The sequence below is a fragment of the Sphaeramia orbicularis genome, chromosome 6, assembly GCF_902148855.1.
Source record: "Sphaeramia orbicularis chromosome 6, fSphaOr1.1, whole genome shotgun sequence".
In the NCBI taxonomy this organism is placed as follows: domain Eukaryota; kingdom Metazoa; phylum Chordata; class Actinopteri; order Kurtiformes; family Apogonidae; genus Sphaeramia; species Sphaeramia orbicularis.
In genome coordinates this window covers 3,003,999-3,031,498 of record NC_043962.1, presented here as the reverse complement: position 1 = coordinate 3,031,498, position 27,500 = coordinate 3,003,999, and the positions used below count along the sequence as shown (strand labels likewise).

The 27,500-nt window shown below is 39.5% G+C and overlaps 1 protein-coding gene and 1 pseudogene across 1 annotated transcript in view; both read left to right on the top strand.

Moving 5' to 3' along the window:
• The window catches only part of LOC115421684 (CCR4-NOT transcription complex subunit 1-like), a 969,367-nt pseudogene that overhangs the window by 28,745 nt on the left and 913,122 nt on the right, over positions 1-27,500 (top strand).
• Positions 491-27,500, top strand: part of LOC115421679 (calretinin-like) — a 41,359-nt gene continuing 14,349 nt past the window's right edge. The window contains exons 1-5 of the mRNA XM_030137685.1: positions 491-683; positions 16,713-16,789; positions 16,867-16,956; positions 18,310-18,390; positions 21,604-21,660. Coding sequence (XP_029993545.1) covers positions 590-683; positions 16,713-16,789; positions 16,867-16,956; positions 18,310-18,390; positions 21,604-21,660 — 399 coding nt within the window. The 5' untranslated portion in view covers positions 491-589. The remainder of the gene's footprint in view (positions 684-16,712; positions 16,790-16,866; positions 16,957-18,309; positions 18,391-21,603; positions 21,661-27,500) is intronic.

The window sequence follows — 27,500 nt, the reverse complement described above, 5'->3', positions numbered from 1 at the left end:
TATATATATATATAAAAAGATAAACTCCTAGAAGACAGTGCATGTAACTCTACATAGAACCATGAACATAGAAAAGGATCCACATGTAAACATGTGCATGTGTGTTGTACAGGATGGGTGAGTGTGTGCACAGTTCTACTGGATGCTCAGTGCTTTTTTTTTTTTTTTTTTTTTTTGGGGGGGGGGGGGTTCTTTTTGGATGCTCAGTGTGAACGCGCACATCCGCTCACTGTCTGCATCACTGACGCGCACGCGCACAACCCTCCGTCCACTGCAGTGCTCGACACATCCTATCGCACAAGCGCATCGAGCTCGGGAGCGCGCGCACAAATGCACACACGCACGCACACACGGGCGCGCACGCAGGCACGCTGACTCAGATGGATGTTGTCGGTGGAAGCGCGCCCCCAGTGGCCGTACGGGAGCGCTCCTGCAGCCCGTGGTTTAAAAGCGGCGTGCGGCGCGCCGGTGCCCCAGTGTGGGCTGTGTTTGGACCAGAGGAGGACACAAGGAGAAAAAGTTAGAGGAGGATTTGTTCTGCATCCAGCACCAGCGGACAGACCCACAGACGGAAGGACAGACTGACACCATGGCCAACAAAGCCCCGCAGCCCCCCCACCTGCACCTGGCAGAGGTCACCGCATCCCAGTTCCTGGACATCTGGAAACACTTCGACGCGGACGGTAAGACAGATGTGTTCAACTCCTAAAAGTGGATTTATATTTGACAGATGTGACTGCGTCCACTGGAAAAAACTATATTCACATCAGATCAGACACAGAATCATTTAGTTTAATAGGAACCCTTAAGTGATCGATATTACAAGTACCTTTTGGAATATTCAAGTTTGATCAAAAATACAAATATTCATCCTTTTTTTTTTCATTCATTTCATTTATTTCAAGTGAGTTTTTTACACCATAAATGACATAGACAGACAGATACATACATACTTTATTCACCCCATAGGGAAATTTACAGTATCAGTATCATCAAATTTACAGTATCAACAGTATCTGATAATAATGATTTTTTTTTCCTTTTTTTTTTCCTCCTAAAAGTTTATCTTTTATTTGACAGATGTGAGTGCATCCACTGGAAAAAACTATATTCACATCAGATCAGACACTGAATCATTTAGTTTAACAGTAATCCTTAATTTATCAGTATTACAAGTAAGTTTTGGAATATTCAAGTATTCAAGTTTGATCAAAAATACAAATATTCATCCATTATTTTCATTCTTTTTTTTTTTTTTTTTAACATAATTGACCTGCATCAACAGGATCTGATAACAATGATTTTTTTTTTCTCCTAAAAGTGTACTTTTTATTTGACAGATGTGACTGCATCTACTGGAAAAGATAATAATCAGTTCAGATCAGACACAGAATCATTTAGTTTAACAGTAATCCTTAATTTATCAATATTACAAGTAAATTTTAGGATATTCAAGCCTGCAGTTTGATCAAAAATACAAATATTCATCCATTTTTTCATTCATTTAATTTTAAGTGGGTTTTTTTTACAACATAACTGACCTGCATACAACTGTATCTGATAAAAATAATGAATTCATGCAAGTTTAATATTTCACATTCATTCATTTTAAAGGAGTGGGAAGAAGAAAACGGAAGTAATCCCAGCCCCATTTCTCATCAATAACTGAACATAATGAAGTTTCAAATATTCATCAGATCATGTGAACATTTTTGTGTTTGGTCTGATTCTTTTGCCTCATGTTTGAACCAGTGGCTGTTTTTGGTTTTTTTTTTTCTTTAACAGACCTCAGATATTTAATGTTCTGTTGATGTTCCTTCTAAATTCTCACACTGGCTCAAATAGAAAGAAAAAAAAACACAAAACTTGGATGTGTCGAATGAATATTTGATGCGCGTGCACTGACGCCTTTTTCCAGCTTTCATTTTTTACATGAATGAGATCTGTTTTTCTATTTTTTCCACCCTTTTTTTCCTTTTCATCATCCTCATCCTCTAGCGTTTGGATTAAAGTTGGAAACAGACTGGATTCTTCTGAAAGTGCATCTGCAAACACATGCGTTCATGTGAAATAAGGAAAAAAAAACTGGAATAAATCAGCTGGTGTTTGGTGCGTAATGAGCGCGCGGACCTCAGGCTCAGTTCTGCGCGTGTCCGATGCGCAAAGCGTCCATTAAAAGACGCAATTAAGGTGGGATTGTGCGGTCAGTGAATTATTGGATGAGTGTTTTCAGCGGGTTTGAAAAACTCGAAGATGGAGAATTAAATCAGGTAGAAGTTCCATTCCTTTAAATAGACTTCCACCTTTAACCCTTAAACACCCAAACGTCCTCCTTTAACCCTTAAAACGTCCACCTTTAACCCTTAAACACCCAAACGTCCACCTTTAACCCTTAAAACGTCCACCTTTAACCCTTAAACACCCAAACGTCCACCTTTAACCCTTAAAACGTCCACCTTTAACCCTTAAACACACAAACATCCACCTTTAACCCTTAAACACCCAAACGTCCACCTTTAACCCTTAAAACGTCCACCTTTAACCCTTAAACACCCAAACGTCCACCTTTAACCCTTAAAACGTCCACCTTTAACCCTTAAACACCCAAACGTCCACCTTTAACCCTTAAAACATCCACCTTTAACCCTTAAACACCCAAACGTCCACCTTTAACCCTTAAAACATCCACCTTTAACCCTTAAACACACAAACATCCACCTTTAACCCTTAAACAACCAAACGTCCACCTTTAACCCTTAAAACGTCCACCTTTAACCCTTAAACACCCAAACGTCCACCTTTAACCCTTAAAACGTCCACCTTTAACCCTTAAACACCCAAACGTCCACCTTTAACCCTTAAAACGTCCACCTTTAACCCTTAAACACCCAAACGTCCACCTTTAACCCTTACAGACCCAAACGTCCACCTTTAACCCTTACACACCCAAACGTCCACCTTTAACCCTTAAAACGTCCACCTTTAACCCTTAAACACCCAAACGTCCACCTTTAACCCTTAAAACGTCCACCTTTAACCCTTAAACACCCAAACGTCCACCTTTAACCCTTAAAACGTCCACCTTTAACCCTTAAACACCCAAACGTCCACCTTTAATCTGAGCTTTAATGAACATCTATATGATCAGTGAATTAAAATGGGGGGTCTCATCCAGCGGGACGGACCCCCCATGTGCCCACCCTACTGCATCCTTCAGACTAGAACTCCATCTGCAGATGGACGTCCATCAGTCCTGGTGCATCTACAGCCTGTCCGTCCATGGGAGTGGATCTCTCCTTCACTGTGGTTCTCCCCGATGTTTCTCCCTTTTCCCACTGGGTTTGAGTTTTTCCTTCCCGAGAAGGAGGGTCTAAGGACGGGGGATGCCCTGGACACTACTCATTTTCTTGCTGTTTATTTGACTGTTGTTTACTCCAACTGCCTCTGTACAGCCCTGTGAGATGACCTTGTTGTGATATTGGGCTATACAAATAAAGTTGAATTGAATTGAATTGAATTAAAAATAGAAAATACATGATTTACACTGAAAAAAAAGCAAAATAAAGTGGATAATATTCTAAACAAAAAAGGTTAAATACAGACAAACATACATTTGGGAACTGCCACTAAAGCAGCGCTGCGTCTTTAAACACTTCAGGAAAAATAAATGAACAGTGGTGAGTTTGGAATACACGGTATCACAGTGGTCCCCATCCTTTTTTGTGCTGCAGACCGGTTTCATGCATGAATGTTTTCTGTGGACCGGGTCGAGGTGGGGGGTTCCAAACCCTTTGTCAGTTCAGAGCATGTGATCTGAAACACTTCAACTGTAGATCAGGTAGTTCCACTGATTCTACAGCAGAAGATCAGCTCACCCTAATGCAGAACCACTGGAACCCTGGACTGGTTTAACTGGAACTAGATGGTCCCATCTGTGGCTGATGGAGACACAGTCCAGGTGGGTTCTGTAGATCCGGTCTACTCATCACAGAAAACCAGACACACACAGATATGAGGCTGGAAACAGAAGGACTTTCAGGGCTTGAACATCCTCATATGGTGCTGTGACTTAAATCAGAATGCACAGAGGTCTGCAGTGGTCTCAGACATGGGTGGATGTGTGGCAGCAGTCTGGAGGTGTTTACGTGTCACCTGTTGGACCTGATGAACCTGGAACTGAGGCAGGCATCATGTTTCCTTCCAAATGCAGTTTTCTGTTTTCAGACAGTCTGTGAACCTTCTGCAGGTCCATCGTTTCCTTGTTTCTTTGCGAAAAAGTTCTCCAGTGAATTTGGTTTTGGGTTCATTTCTTTAGCTTGTGTTTCCACTGATTCAGGAAACGGCACCAGAGTCTAGCGGATGGGGGGCGAGGGCGGAAACGGTCGCTTTTCAAAATAAAATCTCCAGAAGACTAATGGAAAAATTGCTTTCATATTGATCACTATTTTTTTTCTTCGCGGCCCAGTACCAAATGATCGTCCAGGGACCGGGGGTTGGGGACCACTGCAGTAACATGTGTTCTATTAAAAAAATAAGAGACAATCAAATAAAACTGACTGAAGCGTCCTGCGGTTGTTGATAGAATCAGGTTTAACCGTCCTCGTCATCAGAGCCTCCATCCTTTAGGGACTGCAGTAGCTCCGCCCCCTTCGGTCTGTCACATAATTAAAACAGCCCTTCAGACTGACAGGGTTCACTGTGGTCAGAGGTCATCCCAGCCCAGTCCAGGTTCCGTCCATTTGAGTCCAGTCGGTTCCTTCAGGTTCTCAAACACACTCTGGTATCGTCTTGTGCACCTGTGGACAGCGTTCTGCACCTGTGGGACTCCTCGTACACGTGTGTCGTGTTGTGTCAGCTGAACGAACGCTCAAATGAATTCCACAGAGAAATCAGAGCGGAGTGAAGAACATCTGAGCAGAGGTGGGCCTTGGACACGCTGGGTTCCTGAGCGTATGTCTGGGGTTAGAAACATGTCCAAGTGTCCATGAGCAGGGGACGCAGAAGCAGAGGCTGCTTCTGCCATGTGCATTCGCAATTAATTAATCAACCAACCAATCAAATTTTATTTATATAGTGCCAAATCATAACACAAGTTATCTCATGACTTCAACATGTATCACCATTTTCATTGATGCTTACGACTCTGCAAGTCTCAAAACTCTACCACACTGTAAAAAAAAAAAAAAAGAAAAGAAAAAAACCCAGTATTATTCCAGCAGCAGGGGCGCCAAAAAAATACTGTAAAATAACCATCTCATAAAAATACAGTAATTTTCCATAATTAAAAGTTTTTTGCTCTAACTTTACATGAGATTTTGCAATTTTATTTTTGACTTTTTAATGTTTAATACAGAATATTTACATGTATTAAAACAATCCAATTCCCTATAAATATGTATATAAATAATTTTCAGTGAGACTCAGTTGTCCAATCCACTGATAAAAACTGTATTTGGACAGTTTATCAGTGCTTATACATGTTATACATTCACAAAAATACATTTATTCAACATTTTGGTTGTGAAACCTCCTGTAATTACACAAGATATTTGTCAATGAACAAACAAGTCTGGTTCAACTGACAGAACTAATACTGCTGTTACCGTTAATTCTCATTAATTTTATCTGGTTTTATTTATTTATTTATTTATTTTTTTTTACAGTATTAAACTTTAAATTAACAGTTTAATCTCATAAATAGAAAAGAAATATTTGTGGAATTATGATACATTTGCAAATGTATTTTAACTGTATTTTTCTGTGAAAAAAGAAAAACATTTCTTTTTAAAAATGGAAATTTTCTGGTTATTCACAGTTACAGTTTTTTCATGTTATTTTACATTTGACATGTAAAATCACAGTCTGTTTTTGTCATTTCATTGATATTTTCCTGTATCTTAAAAATACAGGAAAAATCTGTAAAAGAAACAGTGAAAATTCTGTTAAATTACAGATTTTTTTTTTTACAGTCCACAGTGTAACTACACTCAAGATGGACTCAACAACTTACATAAAACAAAAATGGGAACGAGAAATGAACAATGTAATCACAGAGGACGTGTGCACAAAGGCATGGGAAGTAGATTTTTCATCAACAAACTCCAACACATGGTGTGACTTTGTTTGGAAAAACCTTATGTTTTTTTTTTTTCAATAACACCTAAACAAAAGTCCATATTCAGTGTTGTTTCTGCTCAGGTTTGGACAGTGTGGACAGGCTACAGCTGATCATGGACACAGGTTTGGGTTGTGCCTACTTTTTCGGCTCTTCTGGTCGGAGGGATCCAAAATACCATGGAAAACTCTGGGCTTTACCATCAGCTGCTCTTTTACTGAACTGTATCTTAGTTCCTTCCCAGATGAACTGGACTCAGACCATGTTTACCTCCCAAAGAGTTTGTCTACATCAGCTAAAAAAGACAGAACAAAATGTTGGCCACAGAAAGAAACACCACAACCATTCACAGACTGACCATGAGTTCAGGTCCAGATCGAGTCCAGATCAGGTCCAGATCGGGTCCGGATCGGGTCCAGATCAGGCCCAGATCAGGTCCGGATCGGGTCCAGATCAGGCCCAGATCGGGTCCGGATCGGGTCCAGATCAGATTGGTCTGTATGTGGAACCTGAACTAAAATGAGTTCCACAGCCTTGACTGTGGAATTTTTACACTTTGTAAATTCATCCCAGAGGTCGGATTGGAACCTTTATGGGGACGCATGTTTGACAGCCCTGGTGTAAAGTGTCGAGATAACTTTTGTTTTGTTTTGGTGCTATATTACCTCCACCAAGAAGGTTCTGCTTTTGCCACAGTTTGTTTGTTTGTTTGTTTGTTACCAACGTAACAGAAAAAGTTATGGATGGATTTTGATGAAATTTTCAGGAAATATCCGAAATGGGACGAGTAACAAATGATTAGATTTTGGGAATGATACGGATCACAGTCTGGATCTAGGAATTTTTACAAGGATTCTTTATCATTGGGAGATGGGGATATTTTCAACATATGGATGTGGAACTCCACAATGAACGGTAAAAAAAATACAAAGTTCCCACCAGGTTCTTCCAGTTATTGAAGACTGATCTGGATCCTCACAAAATTTTGGATACCATGATCCAGAACAGGAAAAAATAGTGGAGTTCTGGAATTTTCATCTTGGCAAAACACATGAAATAGAGGAAAACACAATAAAAAAGACGATAATATCAGCGCTAAGGGTCTAAGTCCAAAGTGCAGGTGTTATTTTTAGTAGCATGGCAGACTGAGCTGCCCTGGTGGAGGTCTGCGCTCTCCGAGTGCTTTTCTAGTTAACAAAATTTGATTGATCAATTGGCTGAAAACGTATTCATTCATATTCTGATCAAATACACACAATACATTTAATGTACGACTGAACTCGAGTTTATATATATTTATTTATTCACATCTACAGACTAATATGCACTCATTTCAGTTGAATGCACTTGAATATTTTGACACCATCCTACCTCCGTACTCATTTCCTCAGATTTGCCTCCTCTCAGCCTCATCCGGCCATTGAAGTCGTGTGTTTTACATATTATGTTTTTTTTGTTTTGTTTTTTTTTACATATTGTGCAATGAGCGCTTTGCAAATCAAATCCCCCTCCGGAGCTCGGACAGATTTGGCTGAAGTGTGTGTGTGTGATTTCTGCTCTCATTAGTGGAAGAGAAGCAGCTCATTTGTTTGTTGGAAGTCAGAGTAAACACGTGATAAAAATACACTGAAGGCTCTGCACCCACAGATGAGGAGGATGACGGAGCCTCATCTTCCTCACATTCCCTGTGGATCCACAAACCCTTCCCCTCCTCTGGATGAGCGTCTTTCACAGCCTGTCCTCTCATCTTTCTCTGCTGTCTCTGTCAATGCCTGGACTGTTTTTTTTTTTTTAAACTTCTCAATTTGAGCACTTCAAAAGCTAGGAAAAAGGAAACGACTTCATTTCCTTTGCTAATTATAGCCCACTCACTGTCAAGTCTTTTTATTAACCTGGATATGTGCATAATTCAGAATACTGAGAAGGAAAAAACGAAGCCCACCCACCTCTGAATCCACCCATCTGCAGTTCCAGAACATTTGAATACGCTGGAAAAAGTGCATGGATGCAAGAAAATAAAATAAAATAAAATAAAATAAATAAATAAAAATAAAAAAAAATAGTAATAAATAAAAAAAAACAAAACTAAAAAACATTAAAAATAAAAATAACAAAATAACAAAATTAATTAATTAATTAATTAATTAATTAATTAAAAAAGAAAAAAAATATAAAAAAGGAAGAAGGCTCCACTTTACTTTGAAAGGCAAATGCATGCACTTACAGGCTTTAAATATGCACTTACTCCACTCAGCCCCCCCCGCCCCCCGGCCCCAAAAGTTCTGCTGCTGTGTTGGGATTACATTTTTACTCCACTGTAAAAAGTCTATTTCAGGGGTTCTCCACTGTAAAAAGTCTATTCCAGGGGGTTCTCCGCTGTACAAAATCTATTTCAGGGGTACTCCACTGTAAAAAGTTGGAGACCCACTGGATTAGCTGATGAACCACAGCCATGTAAATTGTTGTAGATAATATGAGCTCTTCTTCCTCCGACTCCTTTTCCAACAAAGTTTTATTAAAGAGACACAAGGAAATAGTTGTACATTTGTGTGATATTTGTTTTCTTTTTTGGTTGATTTATTCATATATTGGATTAGCCTACTTATGTTCAAAATAAAGTCTATCAATTGTTCTATCGTTCTATCTGTCTGTCTGTCAGTCAATGCCTGGACAGTTTTTTTTTTTTAAACTTTTCAATTTGAGCACTTCAAAAGCTAGGAAAAAGGAAGCGCCTTCATTTCCTTTGCTAATTATAGCCCACTCACTGTCAAGTCTTTTTGTTAACCTGGATATGTGCATAACTCAGAATACTGAGAGGGAAAACCGAAGCCCATCCACCTCTGAATCCACCCCTCTGCGGTTCCAGAACATTTGAATCCGCTGTAAAAAGTGCCTGGGCTCCACTTTACTTTGAAAGGCAAATGCATGTACATACAGGCTTTAAATATGCACTTAGTCTGCTCAGCAACCCCCCCCCCCAAAGTTCTGCCGCTGTGATGGGATTGAATTTTACCCATCAGAACCTGAAAAGTGCAGCAGCGTTTGCGTCTCCTGGGGACGTGTGGGGACGCAGCGTCCTAAAATGTCCATTTTTGGACTCAGAGTGGTTTGGTTTGGTGCAGTTTTCATCAGAGCAGACTGTAAGTGCTGAGTTCGAGCAGGAGGAAGAGATGAACAGAAGGAAACTATAACTGAACCTTTAACCACAAAGAACCAGTGGGACTTCTGCAGAAGTTCCAAAATAAACTTTTGTCTGTATTTAACCTTATTTATGATATTATCCACTGTTTTTTGCATTTCTTCAACAAAAATCAGGTATTTTTCTATATTTAATTCACTGATCTTGTAGTTGAGCCTGACCGATGTGGGATTTTTGGGGCCGATGCCAATACTGGGGGCTAAAAAAAGCCGATATCCAATGTATCAGCCAATATCCGATACATTAGCCAATATATGAAATAAGAACACTGATCTACACAGGATATAATAATCTTATATTAGATAATTGTGGACAGGTGGATAAACAGTTGCATAAATCTGTGTTTATTTCACACAGATAATTGACACAACTTTCAAATGCAAACTATGCAATCACAAAAATAATTACAGCAAAAAATATGACTGAGCACAAAAATCTGTTTTCACTCACACATTTGGATGTGTCTGCCTCACAGCACTACAACTGTCCATGTGGACTAAGGACTACACTGAGCATGTGCAGAGTGGATTAGGTCAGCCCTAAGTTGTTCCTGATTGGAGCAACTGCAAGAGTTACAACTGTCCCCAGTCTCCCCTACACTATTAATACCCAGGTGTACCTGCAGAATGAAACTGTGAGGGAGACAGGAAGTGCACGGACATGGGTGTGTGTGGGGGTGAATACTTCATAAGACGGGGGGGGATCTGTGATTTTCCGAAAGGGGGGGGGGGGGGGGGGGGGCGCTTGTCTGAGCGCGGTAATGGTCCATGATTTTCACTGGGGGGGGGGGGGGGATTAGCAGTCCATCCTTGTCAGAGCGCATGATGGTTGTGTGATTGTGTGTGGGGGGGTGACAGGGTCATTTACCGAGCAGGAGTGAAAGTGAAACTAACTCGCTTTACTGTTCCTCTAACTCTCTAGGCAACTAACCCTAACCCTAATATTGGAAAAAACTGACCAGGTCTATGAGAGAATATGGACAACAACACAAAACAAGAGGACATGGTTTGATATTAATAATGATAGATCTGTGACAGACAGACAAACTGACCTATACACTAACCCTCCGACAAGCAATAAATAAATAAGGGGGAAGAAAATTTTAAATTAATAAATAAATGAATTAATTAAATAAGTGAATATGTGCACAGATATTGCAGTTCCACACGTTAGTAGATTGGATACCTTCTACAAAGCTGATAAATGGGTCATTCTGTTGGTTTTGAGGCTTCATTCTACGTCTACATCCAGACGAAACCCATGACTATTCCAACACAGACCCACCAAACAGATGCTGTCTTTCGCAAAAATATTATGGGATGGATGCATGTGACACTGCAGCGCTCACACTCATACGCTCAGCATATATTCATTCATCTATTTTTATTTGTCATTTTATGCCGTTTGCCTTGTAGTTAATCACATCTTTCTGTGTTTAATTACCAAGTTGGCCGTTTCTCTGTAGAGTTCTAAATGTCAATAAAACCCACGGGGGGGGGGGGGGGGGGGGGGAGAGAGAGAGAGAGAGAGAGAGAGAGAGAGAGAGGAGAAAGGAGGAAAAGAAGACACCGGAGCTGTAACACTACTGATCTGAACAGAAGAACGACAGAACAGCACCATGAATATATAAGTGTGTGTGTGTGTGTGTGTGTGTGTGTGTGTGTGTGTGTGTGTGTGAGCCAAGGTTCTAATAGTTTTGGATTTTTCATTCTAGTTTAGTGTTTAGTTTGGACTTTTTTTTTCTCTAATTCAGTTCATTTTACTTAGTTTTTAGAACAGGTTTGATAGTGTTTATTAGTTTTCATTTTTTTCTAAATGCTTAGTTTTAGTTTAGTTTTAGTTTAGTTTTAGTTTAGTTTTAGTTTAGTTGTAGTTTAGTTGTAGTTTAGTTGTAGTTCAGTTGTAGTTCAGTGGTCTCTTTTCTCTTCTTCTCTGTGCTCCTATTCAAATCAATCCCAGACAGGACTCTGCTGCTTTAGTCTCCATGTTTCCAGGTAGAGTGGGGACCAGAAGATGACTGGAAACCACAAGTGAACACAAGTGACGGAGCAAAAAGTGTCGTATGGAGACAGCACAGAAAACTGAGAGAGACAAAGAAATCCATTTAACATCAATCTGACATTGACAAAAACGAAGGGAATTTTATCCATAATTTTTATCCGTTTTACTGTTATATGCACACAATACAGTTTTAGTTAGTTATGGTTTTTTTTCTTTTAGTTTTAGTTGTTATTTATGCTGTGTTCCAGGCTGTTTTTTGAGCCCGTAAGTCACAACTTCAAACTACGACTCATGACTTCGTAGCATTCCAGGCAAGTCACATCAAACTGCCTGAACGCAAGGAATTATGGGAGTTAGATGTACGCAAACCAGCATGGTGGACCATATGTTATGCTCATTTATAGTCATTTCTATCACTAAAGGTGTTTGTTCTTTGCTTATTTGAGGGAAACAGAGGAGGAAAAACAGTGCATAAGGACAGAGAAGCTGTTCTACCTTTGATGTTATTTGTATAATTAGATTCGTGTTTGGCATTAATTTATTCTTACACTCACTGGACTGAAAACTAGCTAACGCTAGAGCAGCTGCTGATTATGCAGAACATTTGCAGATAAATAATATCAGATCAATACCTTGTTTTAATGAACAATCTACATAAACACCACATCCATGGGGGGGCGCCATTGCTACGTGACGTCAGAACTCGGAACTGAGAGAACATGGATCTAGTATGAGTTCACGGGTGGAAGTCCCAGGTTTGACTGTCATTCCAGTGTATTTACACCAGTAGAAGGATGGAAAAAACACCAGTTAGAGGTGGACTGGAACGCAGCCTTATTTCAGTTAAAGGTGCTGGAGACTTTCGTGACCAACTTTTCCTCAGATCTGTCCATCCTCAGTCATATCCACAGTTTCATGAATCTGTTCGTCTGTCATGACTCAGCTGAATCTCTTGCATTACGGTGAACAGTTTCTTAGTTCCATCCACCACAAACAGTCCATGTGTTTACAAACAGAGCTGGGAGGGAACTGGGCCTCTGAGGAATTTTGTGGCGACGTGCATTGTGGGAAGTGAAGGCTCACGCAGCCGCCTGACAGCTGTTATGGAAATCTTGCTCTGCTGCTGGTGAATAATGAAATAGAGACTTCTGCCGGCCGACAAGATTTTATTTCTTTGTCAAGAAAGGTCAGTTCTGCACACGAGTGGCGATAGTGAAGAAAAGACAAAGAGCTTCTCACAAGATCCCCCTTTTATAGGATGAATCACATTTGCAAGTGACACCTCCAGTCTCCTCAAAGGGCCTTTGGATTGAATGATGAACTCAAGGCTTTAACAATCAGTCACCTTTTGTTACCTTGCAAGAAAATTTACACACACAGTGGGGGGATTTGAGTAAGGATATGGGAAAGTTAGCATGCAGTGGGGAAGGGTATTCAGGAAAGGAGATGGGAACAAAGAAGGGAATCAGATAATGAAGTTAAAATTCCATTACACAGCAGCAGCTGGAACAGACACCATCAGAAACGGCAGGAACTCCCTTCCTTCTCTGCATATTCCTTCAGCCGTTTCCACGTGTTTGTTTCATCATTATAATACCATATGGTTGCGCTGCCAGGTGGCTGCGCGAACCTCCCTTTCCCACAATGCATGTCACGACAAAATTCCGCAGGTGCCTGAGTGACATCCCAGCTCTGTTTGTAAACACATGGTTTTGTTTGTGGTGGATGGAACTAAGAAACTGTTTAGACTGAGGAAGAGATTCAGCTGAGGAATGACAGACAGACGAACAGATTCATGATACTGAGGATATGACTGACGATGGACAGATCTGAGGAAAAATTGCTCAAGAAAGTCTCCAGCACCTTTAACGAAAGTGTCTTCAATTCTAGTTTTCATCATTTCGTTAGTTTTCATTAACGATAATAACCTTGGTGTGAGCCTGAACACACACACATACAAAATAATTCCATAGAGAGAACAAAGACGCTAATATGTCGGAGGGATGGAGAGAGAGAAGAGAGCGGCAGGGGGAGAAGATGACAGCAGAGGAAGTGGAAGGATAAAAGGAAAAAAAGAAAAAAAAAAAAAGGAAGTGGAAGGTCTGTCCATCCAGACTTTAGCAGGTCTGTCCAGACTTTAGCAGGTCTGTCCATCCAGACTTTAGCAGGTCTGTCCAGACTTCAGCAGGTCTGTCCAGGCTTTAGCAGGTCTGTCCGTCCAGACTTCAGCAGGTTCGTCCAGACTTCAGCAGGTCCGTCCAGACTTCAGCAGGTCTGTCCAGACTTTAGCAGGTCCGTCCAGACTTCAGCAGGTCTGTCCAGACTTTAGCAGGTCTGTCCGTCCAGACTTCAGCAGGTCTGTCCAGACTTTAGCAGGTCTGTCCGTCCAGACTTCAGCAGGTCTGTCCAGGCTTTAGCAGGTCTGTCCATCCAGACTTCAGCAGGTCTGTCCAGACTTTAGCAGGTCTGTCCATCCAGACTTCAGCAGGTCTGTCCAGACTTTAGCAGGTCTGTCCAGGCTTTAACAGGTCTGTCCATCCAGACTTCAGCAGGTCTGTCCAGACTTTAGCAGGTCTGTCCAGGCTTTAACAGGTCTGTCCAGGCTTTAGCAGGTCTGTCCATCCAGACTTCAGCAGGTCTGTCCATCCAGACTTTAGCAGGTCTGTCCATCCAGACTTCAGCAGGTCTGTCCAGACTTTAGCAGGTCTGTCCAGGCTTTAACAGGTCTGTCCAGGCTTTAGCAGGTCTGTCCATCCAGACTTCAGCAGGTCTGTCCATCCAGACTTCAGCAGGTCCATCCAGACTTCAGCAGCACTCATTTGTCCTATGAATAGATGGTGTCAGGGCAGCAGAGCAGCAGCAGCAACAATGAAGATAGGACAAGATAAGAGGAGGTGGACTTCATCCAACACCAAGAAAATATGCACTGACACCATCCAAACGAACCAGCACGAGGACGGACTGTGAGGAGCAGCAGCGCCAACAAACAACACTGGTTAAATGGATGGGGGCGCATCTGTTGAAAAATCTGGGGGGGGTTTTGGACATTTTTAAGGAAATATTTGGCCAATCTAGCTCAAACTGGGTTCATATTGATCATCCAAAACATATCTCATATCTTTTCTGACATTATTCAGACTACTGGATATCCTTGGTGTGTCCTTGGTGACCTGGTCCAAGGTGAGCTGGGACCTGGTCTGTGGTGAGCTGGGACCCTGTTAAAATCTCCCAGCATACCTCACAACATTTGAATACGGACATAATAGTGTTCCTAGTAGACAGTCAGGTCATGTTTGTATTCATTTGGTGAGTTTGGCGGAGATCAGGCCTGTGAAGGCTGAGGAAAACCTGTACAAACGCCCTCCTGTGATGGAACATCGATCGGACACCGGATAGACACGAAACACACATCATAGTAGGATGATGATGATACGTGGTTTGAGGTTGTGAAGGAACTAAATTTGAGCAGCCAGATACGAGTCCTTAGATGGGCCGGCTTTGACTCAGAGTTTAGACCGAATCAAACTGATTCAAGTTTGAAAAATTGGTCCCATAAAGTGTTAACAGTAAACACTAAGATACTGGATAGTCCTGTGAAATGTTCTATAAACTGCTGTTTTAAAAATTTAATAGTGTAACTTGAGTGCTGTTTTGTAACCTGTCTTTTTGGTCGTCTTGTGTTTTCTTAGGGTATCTGCTTTTGTTGGTTTTTATATTGTAGTTTTTATTTGTCCTAAATTAAACATACATTCATTTATTCATTAGACAGAGGACAAAACACTTCCTCACGCTTTACTTTTTGACATAATATCATCCCTCGCCCAGATTGTCTTTAAAAAACATTAGGTCACTGGTATCTTCTTTTATTTTTGAGCCTTATTTCCCTCCGTACACCGTTCCTCATATTGATTTGTCTCGTTTGCTAAACTCCCTCCTGTCGGTCGTATCGATCCGGGTGGAATAAAAGACGTTGCCTGTGGATCGTCACCTTCAGAATCCGACCCAAGCACTTTTCCACATTTAGCTTCTCCTTGCGTCCAAAGCCCGTGGACACAGTCTTTGAGCAGTGATCAGTTTCCACAGCGTCAGTCAATAGTTGAATGTATCGAACCAGAAAGGGAAGGAAGAGAGTTACTGGGAAAAGATCAGGTTTGGATCAATACCAGGGCAGAACTGCGCCGGACTGGGATGTGGTGGACACTGGACTGAACACATCTGGAGATGGAATATGGGTCTGTGTTGAAGTATTGGATGTATAAAAATTAATTAATTAATTAATTAAATAAATTTAAAAAAAATAATAATAAAAGATTTTTTTTTTCTTAAATAAAAAAAGATTAAATAAATTGAAAAAACATTGGACGTATTTGGGTTTGTTATGCAGTTTTGCACCTCAAAACTGTATTTGTTTGCTGTAACTCTCATAATGAATGACATCTGCTGGTGGAAAAGGATTACACTTTAAGGTTCTACATCAGGGGTGTCAAACATGCGTCCCACCAAAGGTTCCAATCCGACCCCCAGGATGTTTTTGCCAAGTGCGAAAATTCCACAGTCTTGAACTGAATTAAGCAAAAAAAAAAAAAAAAAAAAAAAAAAAAAGCTTGATTTAGGGAAAAAATTGTGACTTAAGCAAAAAAAAAAAAAATTTCAATGAAGTGAAGAAAAAAAAATTTAATTAAGAAAAAAAAATCTCAAATTTTGCAAAAATCTTGAATTAAGCAAAAAATCTTCAATTAACTTCAATTTTTTTCTTTGTTTTAGTGCAAAAAATAACATTAAATTCTGAAAATATTTACATTTACAAATTATCCTGTAACAATAAAATTTGAATAACCTGAACAAATATGAACAACCTGAAATGTCTAAAGAGAAGTAAGTACAATTTTAACAATATAATGTCTGTAAATGACAAACTGAAGCATAATATTGTTAAAATTGCACTTATTTATTCAGTTTGTTCATGTTATTCACATGGTTTTGAAGGATAGTTTTGTAGATGTAAACATTTTCATAATGTAATCTTACTTTTTTCACACTAAATACAGAGGAAAGTTTGGAGTTGACATTATTTCTATATTATTCTGTTATTATTTGACTGGTTCGGCCCACTGCAGATTACATTTTGCTAAATGTAGAACTGAACTAAAATGAGTTTGACAGCCCTGATTTCAATTATTTCACGGTGGTTTTGGTGTCTGAGTAATGAAAAATAAACCAAACATTCATCAGCCATCAGTCACAGTGTGGTTCTTCTCTGTAGCCAGAAGAAAAACATTTAAGCTCAGCTCCAACATTTGTACCAACTGTGTTTTTATCTGTTTTTTTTTTCCATGTCAGTAATAACTGTGACCGTCCTGCGCAGTAACATGTGTGACTGTGGTGTGTGTTGTCCAGGTAACGGCTACATTGAAGGGAAGGAGCTGGAGAACTTCTTCAGGGAGCTGGAGGTGGCTCGGAGGGGGGCGGGGGTGGTGAGTCCCACACATGAACATCCAAAAACTGAGTGAAGTGGTTGAACTGGTACTGAGGACATGTGGGTGTGTTTTAGGACCCTTCCAACCCCACATTCAGAGAAAAGATGAAGGAGTTCATGCAGAAGTTCGACAAGAACAAAGACGGACGCATTGAGATGTCAGAGGTGAGGACTCACTTTGTTTTAACCCTTTAACACCCACAACTATGTTAGTCACAACTTTTTTTTTTTCGTCCATGGTTATTTTTTATTGATTTTTTTTTCCGGCAGTAGCGCAAAAAAAAAAAAAAAAAGTGTAAATAGGAATTGTTTTTATACAGAACAGAATGTATGGATACATTTTTGCCACAACTTCTGAATGATTTTTTTTTTGTCTTTCCGAAATGACTTATCACCATTTATTATTATATTATCCTTTACATTTTGCATTTTTCAGTGTACACCACTTATTTTTATCCTGCCCCAGAAGGGGAAGCTAGGGGTTTGTTTTTGGTTCAGTTTGATTGTTTACTCTTTAGCAGCAAAACTACTGGTTGAATTCATATCAAATTGGGTTTAAAGACTGCCAATGACCCAGAATAAATGTGATTACATTTTGGTAAAAGTAGATCAATTAAGTAAAAAAAATCTTGAATTAAGCCAAAAAAAATCTTCAATTAACTTTTTTAAATTTTTTTTTCTTTTAGTACAAAAAATAACATTAAATTATGAAAATATTCACATTTCCAAATTATCCTGTAACAATAAAATGTGAATAACCTGAACAAATATGACCAACCTGAAATGTCTGTATTAAATTCAGTCCAGTTTGAACTCTTTTCTTCCTGTTCCTCAGTGTTTAGTGTCTTTGTAGATCTGATTCAGAATGCACATGGACTAATGAGGGGTGGAGGAAGAAGACTGAGAAAATTACACTTATTTTTCTGAAGAAGTTTCAGTTTTTTCAGGTTATTCACATCTTTTTTGTTTGGATAGTTTATAAAAGTAAGTATTTTCATAATTTAATGGGTTTTTTTTGCACTGAAACACAGACATAAATTGTCAGTTGTCATTATTTCTGGGTTCTTCTGTTCTTATTTTCCTGGTTCAGTCCACTGCAGATCAGATCAGACTGAATGTGGAACCTGAAAAAACAGGAGTTTGAGAACCCTGCTGTAAATGCAGTCTTCAGGATCGTCTCCACAGACCAGGGTTTGGGATGGGGTGTTCCCACTCCCTTTGAAAGCAGCGAAGGGGCTTTAGTTCCATCAATAATCCACTGCCGGTGCTGAATACATGCACAGTCCTTCAGTGGTTTATCTCTAATAGACTGGTGTAAAGGCTTTTGTCTGAGCGCCCAAACCTCTACTTTTAAAAGTCCGTCCACCTTCAGGCCCATGCCCGTTTTCTGAGCTGGGCCGTTCTATTATTTATGCTGAAGGTGCCCATTTGAAAAAGCTCTGAGCGCTCCGACTCCCCCTGCACACCTCCATCTTGTGTTCTCCGTTCCATTTGACGGTGGTTCTTGTTTCTCCACAGCTGGCCCAGATTCTCCCCACTGAAGAGAACTTCCTGCTCTGCTTCAGACAGTTCGTCAGCTCCAGCGCTGAGTTCATGGCGGTAAGAGATTAAAACTGTTCTGGTGTTTTTTTGGGTTTTTTTTTTTAACTCTTTATTGAATTAGAATAATGACAATATAAACTAGAAAAGCACTCAGAGAGCGCAGACTTCCACCAAGGCAGATCTGTGATTCTGCAATATATCGCGATATTTCATTTCACAATACTGTACCGATGTTAAAAAGTACTGTATTGATATTTTTAGGTATTTATTCAAATGCAGATATTGTGGAGGTTCATTTTTGTTCTGTTTTTTTTATTTTATTTATTATAATTTCACACTCTTTTATTCAATAATGTTCGTTCCTTTGTTGGGATTGAACTCAAATCCTGTTCTGATGTTAGTTGTGAACTAATAGAATCTGAACATTTGAACAGGATCTGAAACTGGAATGTCTGTAAAACAGAATTTCAGTTTGAACACAGGAACTTTTTGTGATATAACATTAGATCCTGTTGGGATCAAATACAATTGTGTTTAGCATTTGTGCAGATTTCTGCTGTAATTCCATGCTTTCAAGAAATAATCTTTTAAAGAAGAAACAAAAACCAATAAAAAATTGCCTTTTTAACTTTTTGTATCATGATATATCATATCATGATCCTAGCATTGGGATTTGTATCGTATCGCCAGATTCTTGCCGATACACAGCCCTAATAATAAGTGGTGTTATTTAACCTGCATTGGCGGAGGTCTACGCTCTCCGAGTGCTTTTCTAGTTAAATGTGTTTTTTTAAAGTTGCTTATATATTCACACAGCAGTGGATTTATTCCCATTAGCACAGTAACATGAAACATCTGTAACTAAATTTCAATGGTGTTAGTATCTGTGTTTGCATTTGAGAACATCAGCTGGATCAGAGGAACACACCTGATCCATGGAGATTTCACTAAACACATGTGAAAGTCGAACAAACGAGACCTCAGATGGTGTCCTTCCAAAGCCCGTCCATTAAACCCCTGAAGAAAGAATCTAAAAAAATATGAGACTGAATTACAGAACTAAAATATATGGACAAAAAAATATATATATAGACTAAAGTCTGTGGAGCCGTTGGATCCAGGTGTTTCTTGTCTAACAAAACAATAATGACTCATGTCAGAATATAGTTTAATATTATGGGATAAATATCAGTGCATTGTTAGATAGAACTCCACCACTAATACAGAAGTATGTCTACCCATAGTGCAGCCCATGGTGCATATTTATATGTGAAAAATTCCGATGTCGATATAAATAATCTTAGAGCGGTGAACTATGAATAATGAATGGCAGCAGAAGTAAGAAAAAGCCTTGAGCGTAGCATGGGGAGTGTTGAAAGGTAGGAGGAAAAGGGAAGTCATTTATTCGCCCAAATACCTTCAGAAGATCAGAAAATGGCAGATTTCATGTTCGATCTGCAGCAGCGCAAAAACAGAGCCAATTAGAAAGCAATTAGATGAGCGAAGGAGGCAGTCCATGTCACAGAGACGAGAAGGAATAATGAAAGGAGAAGGGGATGAACAGAGAAGGTTCAGAGAAAGATGGAAGAGGGGGGAGGGGTGGAATACAAAGGGCAGGAGAGATGAAGAGGAAGCGGAGAAGAGGAAATGAAGACGTAAGGCTGAAGATGAAAAAGGAAGGATGAAGACGAAACAGAGAAGATGAAACGGAGAAGAGGAAACAGAGAAGACGAAATGGAAGGAAGAATGAAGACAAAACGGAGAAGACAAAACAGAGAAGGCAGGATGAAGACGGAACGGAAGGAAGGATGAAGACAAAACAGAGAAGGAAGGATGAAGAAGAAACAGAAGGAAGGATGAAGACTGAACGGAAGGAAGGGTGAAGAAGAAACAGAGAAGGAAGGATGAAGAAGAAACAGAAGGAAGGATGAAGACTGAACGGAAGGAAGGATGAAGAAGAAACAGAGAAGGAAGGATGAAGAAGAAACAGAAGGAAGGATGAAGACTGAACGGAAGGAAGGGTGAAGAAGAAACAGAGAAGGAAGGATGAAGAAGAAACAGAGAAGGAAGGATGAAGACGGAACGGAAGGAAGGATGAAGACAAAACAGAGAAGGAAGGATGAAGAAGAAACAGAGAAGGAAGGATGAAGAAGAAACAGAGAAGGAAGGATGAAGACGGAACGGAAGGAAGGATGAAGACAAAACAGAGAAGGAAGGATGATGATGAAACAGAGAAGGAAGGATGAAGAAGAAACAGAAGGAAGGAGTAAATAAAATGTTGATGCAAAGTTGAGACGGAGTTTGAGAACATCAAACAGGGTTAATCAGTCTGTGTGTGTGTGTGTGTGTGTGTGTGTGTGTGTGTGTGTGTGTGTGTGTGTGTGTGTGTGTGTGTGTGTTGTAGATGTGTGATCATTACTATCATGTGGTCATCACCACTGTAGACCCGCCCCCATAGCTGCCCCCCCCATGTCCATATTTAAACCAGTCCATGCCTCTGCAGACTCCACCTTTTTTCACGGTGCTAGTCGTTGCTAAAGTTGCTTTTTCCAGCTGTAGTTCTACATTTGTCCAGGAGCAGAAAAGGACTTGGTTTGAACGACTGTAGTTTTACAAACTGCCTGTGAAGGAGTTTCAGCGACACTGTGTTTTCCACCAGTTATTGACGTGAATGGATCCACAGCTGTTAAATGTGTTCGATCAGAGGCTGTTTGGGTCTTTATGGGTTAAAGGGTTAGAATGAAGAAGTAAGACCCTTCTATTTTCAGAGTCATATATAATGGATAACAGTACTGTAGCTCCTCAGAGCTCAGAGGAGGAGGAGGAGGAGAGGAGCAGAGGGGGGAGGTGTGGGGGGGTGGGGGGGGCAGGGGTTGGCCATCCATCTTTGATAAGAAGCCCTTCTTCGGACAGGGACAGCTGCTAGATTAAAACATTCATTAAAGTGCCTTTCTCTCCCCTTGTGTCGCTCGCCCTCTGCTCCACACGTGGGCCAATGGGATCGCTCCGACACCCTGGGGCCGTCGGGGCTGTGGCGGTCGTCCCCTCTGGAACCCGTCTGGTGCTCCGTGGCAGCGAAAATCAAACTCTTAACGCAGTTCAAGAGCGAGCAGAGGTTCGATCAGACAGGGTTTATGTCAGTTAGAATGGGAATGAGTCTGAAGGAGTGGGTTTGTGTCGGAGCTGAGAAAACGCCTCCAGAAAAAAAAAAAAAAAACGAGAAAATGCCTCCAATCCACTGGTTCTGCTGTTTGTGTTTTTCTCTCACAGGCGTGGAGGCGATACGACACGGACCGCAGTGGATACATCGAAGCCAATGAGCTGAAGGTACGAACATGTGATTCACAGTGAAACGACACTGGACCGAACTGGTGCAAACTGGCGCAAACCGGTATAAACTGGTGCAAACTAGTTCAAACTGGTGTTCCACAAGCAAAACTAATCAAATACAAAAATAAGAACATTACAGTCATTATTGAATTAACAATCACAGAGAAAAACCCCTGGGCTGGATAACACAAGGCCGACTTTAATTACATTCATTCTTTGATAAGGTTAATCAAACCAAACACAAATAAATCACAAATCTACAGCTGTATCAAGTTTTGACATTAAATTCATTCTCCAAAGTTATCTAAAGTGCATAATTTCACTTTAAACATACAAAACTTCATTAATATTCCCAATGCATGGTCACTTTTGTCCAAAGTGAGCATTAAACAGATTTTATCGATTGTGGATAGCACTTCCGGTTTAGCATGCTAATGCTAGCAGCTACGAAGCTAGAGCTAACGCTAACTAGCGACCGCTAATTAGCGTCCGTTAACTAGCGACCACTAACCAGCGAGCGCGGCGCAGTTAAAAACACCAGTCCATGCATTTTACAGACACATATGTACACGTTAGTCTACATATAGCAGCGGCAATCAGAGCAGTGCACTGAAATCCAAAGGACAATAGCAACAGGCTAACGGCTAACAGCAATACAACTGACCAATTCAGGAGTTCGGTTCACTTCTCCTTTCTTTTCCCTTTCACTCATCCTCAGCTCACCTCTGTAACTGTAGCAGAAAACACATCTATACATGGAACTGTCCAGGAATATAAATGTGGTGCAGATCAGTGGTTAAACAGGTGGTATTTACCAGCTCTTACTCGATGTTAGCCGTCCACGCCACAGCTCGCTCTACTGTCTGCTCTCTCTTACTTCCTTTTTTTTTTCCTTTGGACAATCAAGTTACTTTTATTTAGAACAACAAACAAATTTTGGTTCCACAGATGAACACGTGACCAATATCAGTGGGTCAATGAGCCTGTTTCCATTGGACATCTGAGAACATTAAAGTGCAAACTGTCCAAACTGGTTCAAAACACAAACATGTCCCATGTGTCTTTTCCAGTCCAGTCTTTTTTTTTTTTTTTTTTTTAATATATTGAATTTGTGAAAAAATACAAACTCTCAATGAGGACAATAACAGAGTAATACAAATGAACATAAATAAAATAAAGTACAAAAATCATGGGGATGTGTAGCACAAGGACAAAAAATACAAACAGTGCAAATAATCAGGCATTTTAAATTAAAGAAGAGATGCAAAAGAGAAGACTTTTTAAATTAAAATAAGTAACGAGCAATGTTCTGGCTTATTTTCATTGCAATTCTGTTTTTTTCCAATTTTCTTAGGGACAAGACAAACATTTGAAGTTCGTTTGTAAATCCAGAAAAGGAGGGCTTATTATTTCTCCACTTTGCACAGTGGATGTGATATTTACCCAATAATAAAATTATATTAATGATATCTGAAACAGATGAGGCCAAATTATCCATATAAAAAATAATATAATTCAAAACATGGAATATCATTCATTTTCAGTGAAATCCAATTTTTTTATGTGTGACCAAAAACAGTGTGATGCAGGACATAAGAAAAATCCGTGTTCTAAGGTTTCATCAGTACCACTGCAGAAGGAGCACTCATCCACCTCAAACTTCAGTCTTTTCTTAAGGAACTCTGCTACAGGATAAATCCTGTTTATGATTTTAAAGTGAGTTTCTTTAACCTTTGGCAAGATTGGCCATTTCATAAATTTAGAGTGTGCTTTGTTCAGTGTACCAGATGTTAGTGAGGTGGGCCTCTGCCATCGGATCTCTGCAATAATCATGATACAGCCTTGACTTCAAAACAGTACGAATGAATCTATTGTTACATTTTCTTTCAAACAGATTACATTCACCGATCATCTCTCTTACTTCCTCTACCTGTTGCCACTACTTCCCTTTTATGCCTCAGCCCTGCTCTGATTGGTGCTCTAATCTCGTGATACCATGAAAGTTTCTGGCTACACAGGTAGTGCAGGCACGCACAAAAAATAAAATAAATAAACACAATCACAATGATAACATTTCCAGTTCCATCCAGTTGCATTTTTCACTCATTTCGGAAATTATATAAAAATAAATAATTTCAAACTTGCTAAGGAGTTCTGGGTTACATCTGTGTTTCTCAGTGGGGTGGTACCGCCCCCAGGGGGTGTTAGGGTACTGTTGGGGGACATTTGGAACGAGAAAGCTGGGGGGGGGGGGGGGGGGGGGTGTTAGTCTGTCTAAGTATGAATATGAAACAGCAGGTTCTGTCAATGAAAAGAACAGTTTATTTTACTGTGAAATGCTGCAGTTAACCCTTTCATGCAGACGTCCACATGTGCAGACACATATTTTAACTCACTTTTCAAAGGGTCATGAAGGCAAGAGTCTCCAGACCACATGGGGGCAGTCTCTATAGACTTGAAGCAAAACAATGAAAAAAGTATCATCTTAGTTTTAGAATTAGGACTGCTCCAAATTTAAAGTTAATTTGAAGTTAACCTAAGGCCCAGCTATGGGTTTACTGTCCAAGAGTTTCATAGCTTTGTAAAAAAAAAAAAAAAAAAAAAAAAAAAAAACTGTCCATAAATTTAAAAAAAAAAAAAAAAAAAAAAATTCATGTGAAAAATCTGTTACATCATGATGTTTACAATATAGGCAATTATTTAATTTTTTAAAAAACCCGAAACTTGTATATTCCTGGGTCTCAGGGGGTTAAATATCTTCTTAATAAAACCATATTTATAAAAAAGAAAGAAAGAAAGAAACAAAAAAAATCAAAATGCATTTCAACTTCAGCCTAATTTTGAGTAATAAAATCAATCTAAAAAAAAAAAATCTAGATACTTTTTTTCATAATTCATGCATGAAAGGGTGAAATTAACAGTCTACCTTTAGTATGGACCACAATTTAGTGTTTTGTGCATAGTCAAAATTTAGTTTGATATGTGTAAAATTTTTGAGTTACGTATGGAATCTGACAGAGGAGTTAAGGGGAAGTGAAGGATGGGGTAAGTGAGGGGGCGGGGTTATATGTTAAACTTCATCCTGCTCCTTTTCAAATCGTTTACTTTCTTTTTCATATAATTCTTTTGTTGTTGATTTTTATTGCAAATATTGGAAATAAATAAATAAATCAACAAGTGTTCAGAACTCAGAGCTCCTCCTTCACCCTGAACGCTGTGCATGTGTGGATCCACTCTTTCTGTTGAAATCCAACAGTTTCCAGGTTGTTCCATACAGCAGAAAGTTGAATCTGGTCCCAGTCATGTGTCTGTCCAATTAGATTCAATTCACATCAATATTAGTTGAGTTCTAATTTTAAATGTGTGGGAAATGGGATTTTCAATGTTCAGTGTAAATGTCCACAGAGTCCACATTCCACAGTGGATGTGGACAGTTTAGTTCCAGATACAAGAGATTGTTCTAAGCTACAGGTGGATCCAACTGGAGGAGAATCGGAGTCGATTGGAATTTTGGATGAATTTTGGAAAATGTCTCAATGATGACAGATGGAAAACTGTAGATGTTGTGACCTTGCTGTGACCTTGAACTTTGTCCTACTGGGACCAAAATGGACTGGGTTGGTCCCAGGGCCTAGGCCTATCTGTGGGGAAGATCTGGGAAAGATGGGGGGGAAGAGTTTTACACTTAAGTTGCTCAAAAATAAACACACAAAGCAAAGTGATCACAATAGCTCCCGGCAGAGGTAATAAAATGTTGAATTTCCGAGCCCCCACCCCACTTTTGGTGGTAACGTCTGTCTCCACATATATAATCTCCGTTGTATCTGTCCAATGGAAAAGCGACTACTGATAAGAACAGACCCATATCCTTCAAAACACTGGAAATGGTTCTTTTATGTTAACATTTGTCCTAGTTTTAGTTTCCAGTCGATAATAAAACAGTTTTATTATTCAAATATTGTGAGGCAGCAGTTTGCACCAGTTCAGTTAAAACGGCTCCAAAGTCATGGATAAAATCTGTAAAACCTTTGGAACAGATTTCATGTTGATTTCACTGTCACTCCCAGTCTAATATTTAGTCCAGTTCACATCCCCGTTCCTCTGTTTGCTGACTTCTACCCTTTGTGTTTTTTCTTGCCCCCCCCTCACACATGCACTAACAGAACCCCAGCCCATAAGTGTACCCATCTGAGACGGCATCACAAACCCCTCCCCTGCCTCCCCCTTTACACATCTGGAACACCCTGCTTTTCTGTTGCCCTCGCTGTATTTCCATTTTTGCCTTTAACTGTCATGTTTTCCTCAAATCCACATTATATTTGGATTATGTTTGTTCTGTTCTGTTCATGATCAGCACTTCACACGTTACGTTGTTTTACATCAATAAAAAGGGAAAGAGAGAATAAAAGGACAGTCCTCTGCATGTTTTTTGTTATGACAGGTAATTGTTTTCTTATACCAGTTCTATAGTACTTTTAGATTTATGCTAGTTTCTCTTCATGTGACTTTAAACCAAGGCTCTGAAACTCCTGTTCTTTCAGGTTCCACATTCAGCCTGATGTGATCTGCAGTGGACCGAACCAGTAAAATACGAACACAATAACCTAGAAATAATGACAACTGACAATTTAAGTGTATTTTAGTGCAATAAAAAAAAAAAAAAAAAAAAAAAAAATCATGAAAATACTTATAAAATATCCACAAAAAAAGTGAATAACCTGAAAAGACTGAAATTTCTTCAGTAAAATCAGTGTAATTTTCTCAGTCTTCTTCCTCCACTTCTCATTAGTCCATGTGCATTCTGGATCAGATCTCCAAAGACACTAAACACTGAGGAACAGGAAGAAAAGAGTTCAAACTGGACTGAATTTAATACAGACATTTCAGGTTGGACACATTTGTTCAGGTTAGTCACATTTTATTGGTACAGGAGAGTTTGGAAATGGAAATAGTTTCAGAATTTAATGTGACTTTTTTGCACTAAAACGGACAAAAATTTGAAGTTGTTAATTGAAGATTTTTTGGCTTAATTCAAGATTTTTTTACTAATGGATTTTTTTTTTTTTTTTTACTTAATTCAAGCTAATTTTTTTTTGCTTTTTTTAATGCAGGGCTCTCAAACTCCTGTTCTTTCAGGTTCCACATTCAGTCCGATTTGATCTGCAGTGGACCCAACCAGGAAAATAAGAACAGAAGAACCTAGAAATGACGACAACCGACAATTTATGTCTGTGTTTTAGTGCAAAAAAAACCCCCCATTAAATTATGAAAATACTTACTTTTATGAACTTAACAAACAAAAGAAGATGTGAATAACCTGAAAAAACTGAAAGTTGTTAATTGAAGATTTTTTTGGCTTAATTCAAGATTTTTTTTTTTCTTTATTTTTTTTATTTTTTTTTGCTTAATTCAAGATTTTTTCCTTAATTCAAGCAATTTTTTTTTTTTGCTTAATTCAATTCAAGACTGTGGTATTTTTGCACTTGGCAAAAACATCCCAGGGGCAGGAATGGAACCTTTGGTGGGATGCATTTGGCCCCCGGGACGCATGTTTGAGAGCCCTGTTTTAAAGGGTTAATATTCAGTATATTCACAGTGACAATGAAAACATTCATTCATATCCGGTCATATCACAGGACCACACAGACAGTACATTCATACAGTAAACGGTCTTTCAGTGACATAATGTCAGTTTAGATCAGGGCTGTCAGACTCATTTTAGTTCAGGTTCCACATTCAGCCCAAGCGGACCGGACCAGTACAAGAACAAGAAGGAAAAAAGTTAAATTACATGATGAAAATGTTTACATCTACAAACTGTCTTTTAAAAAATCAAC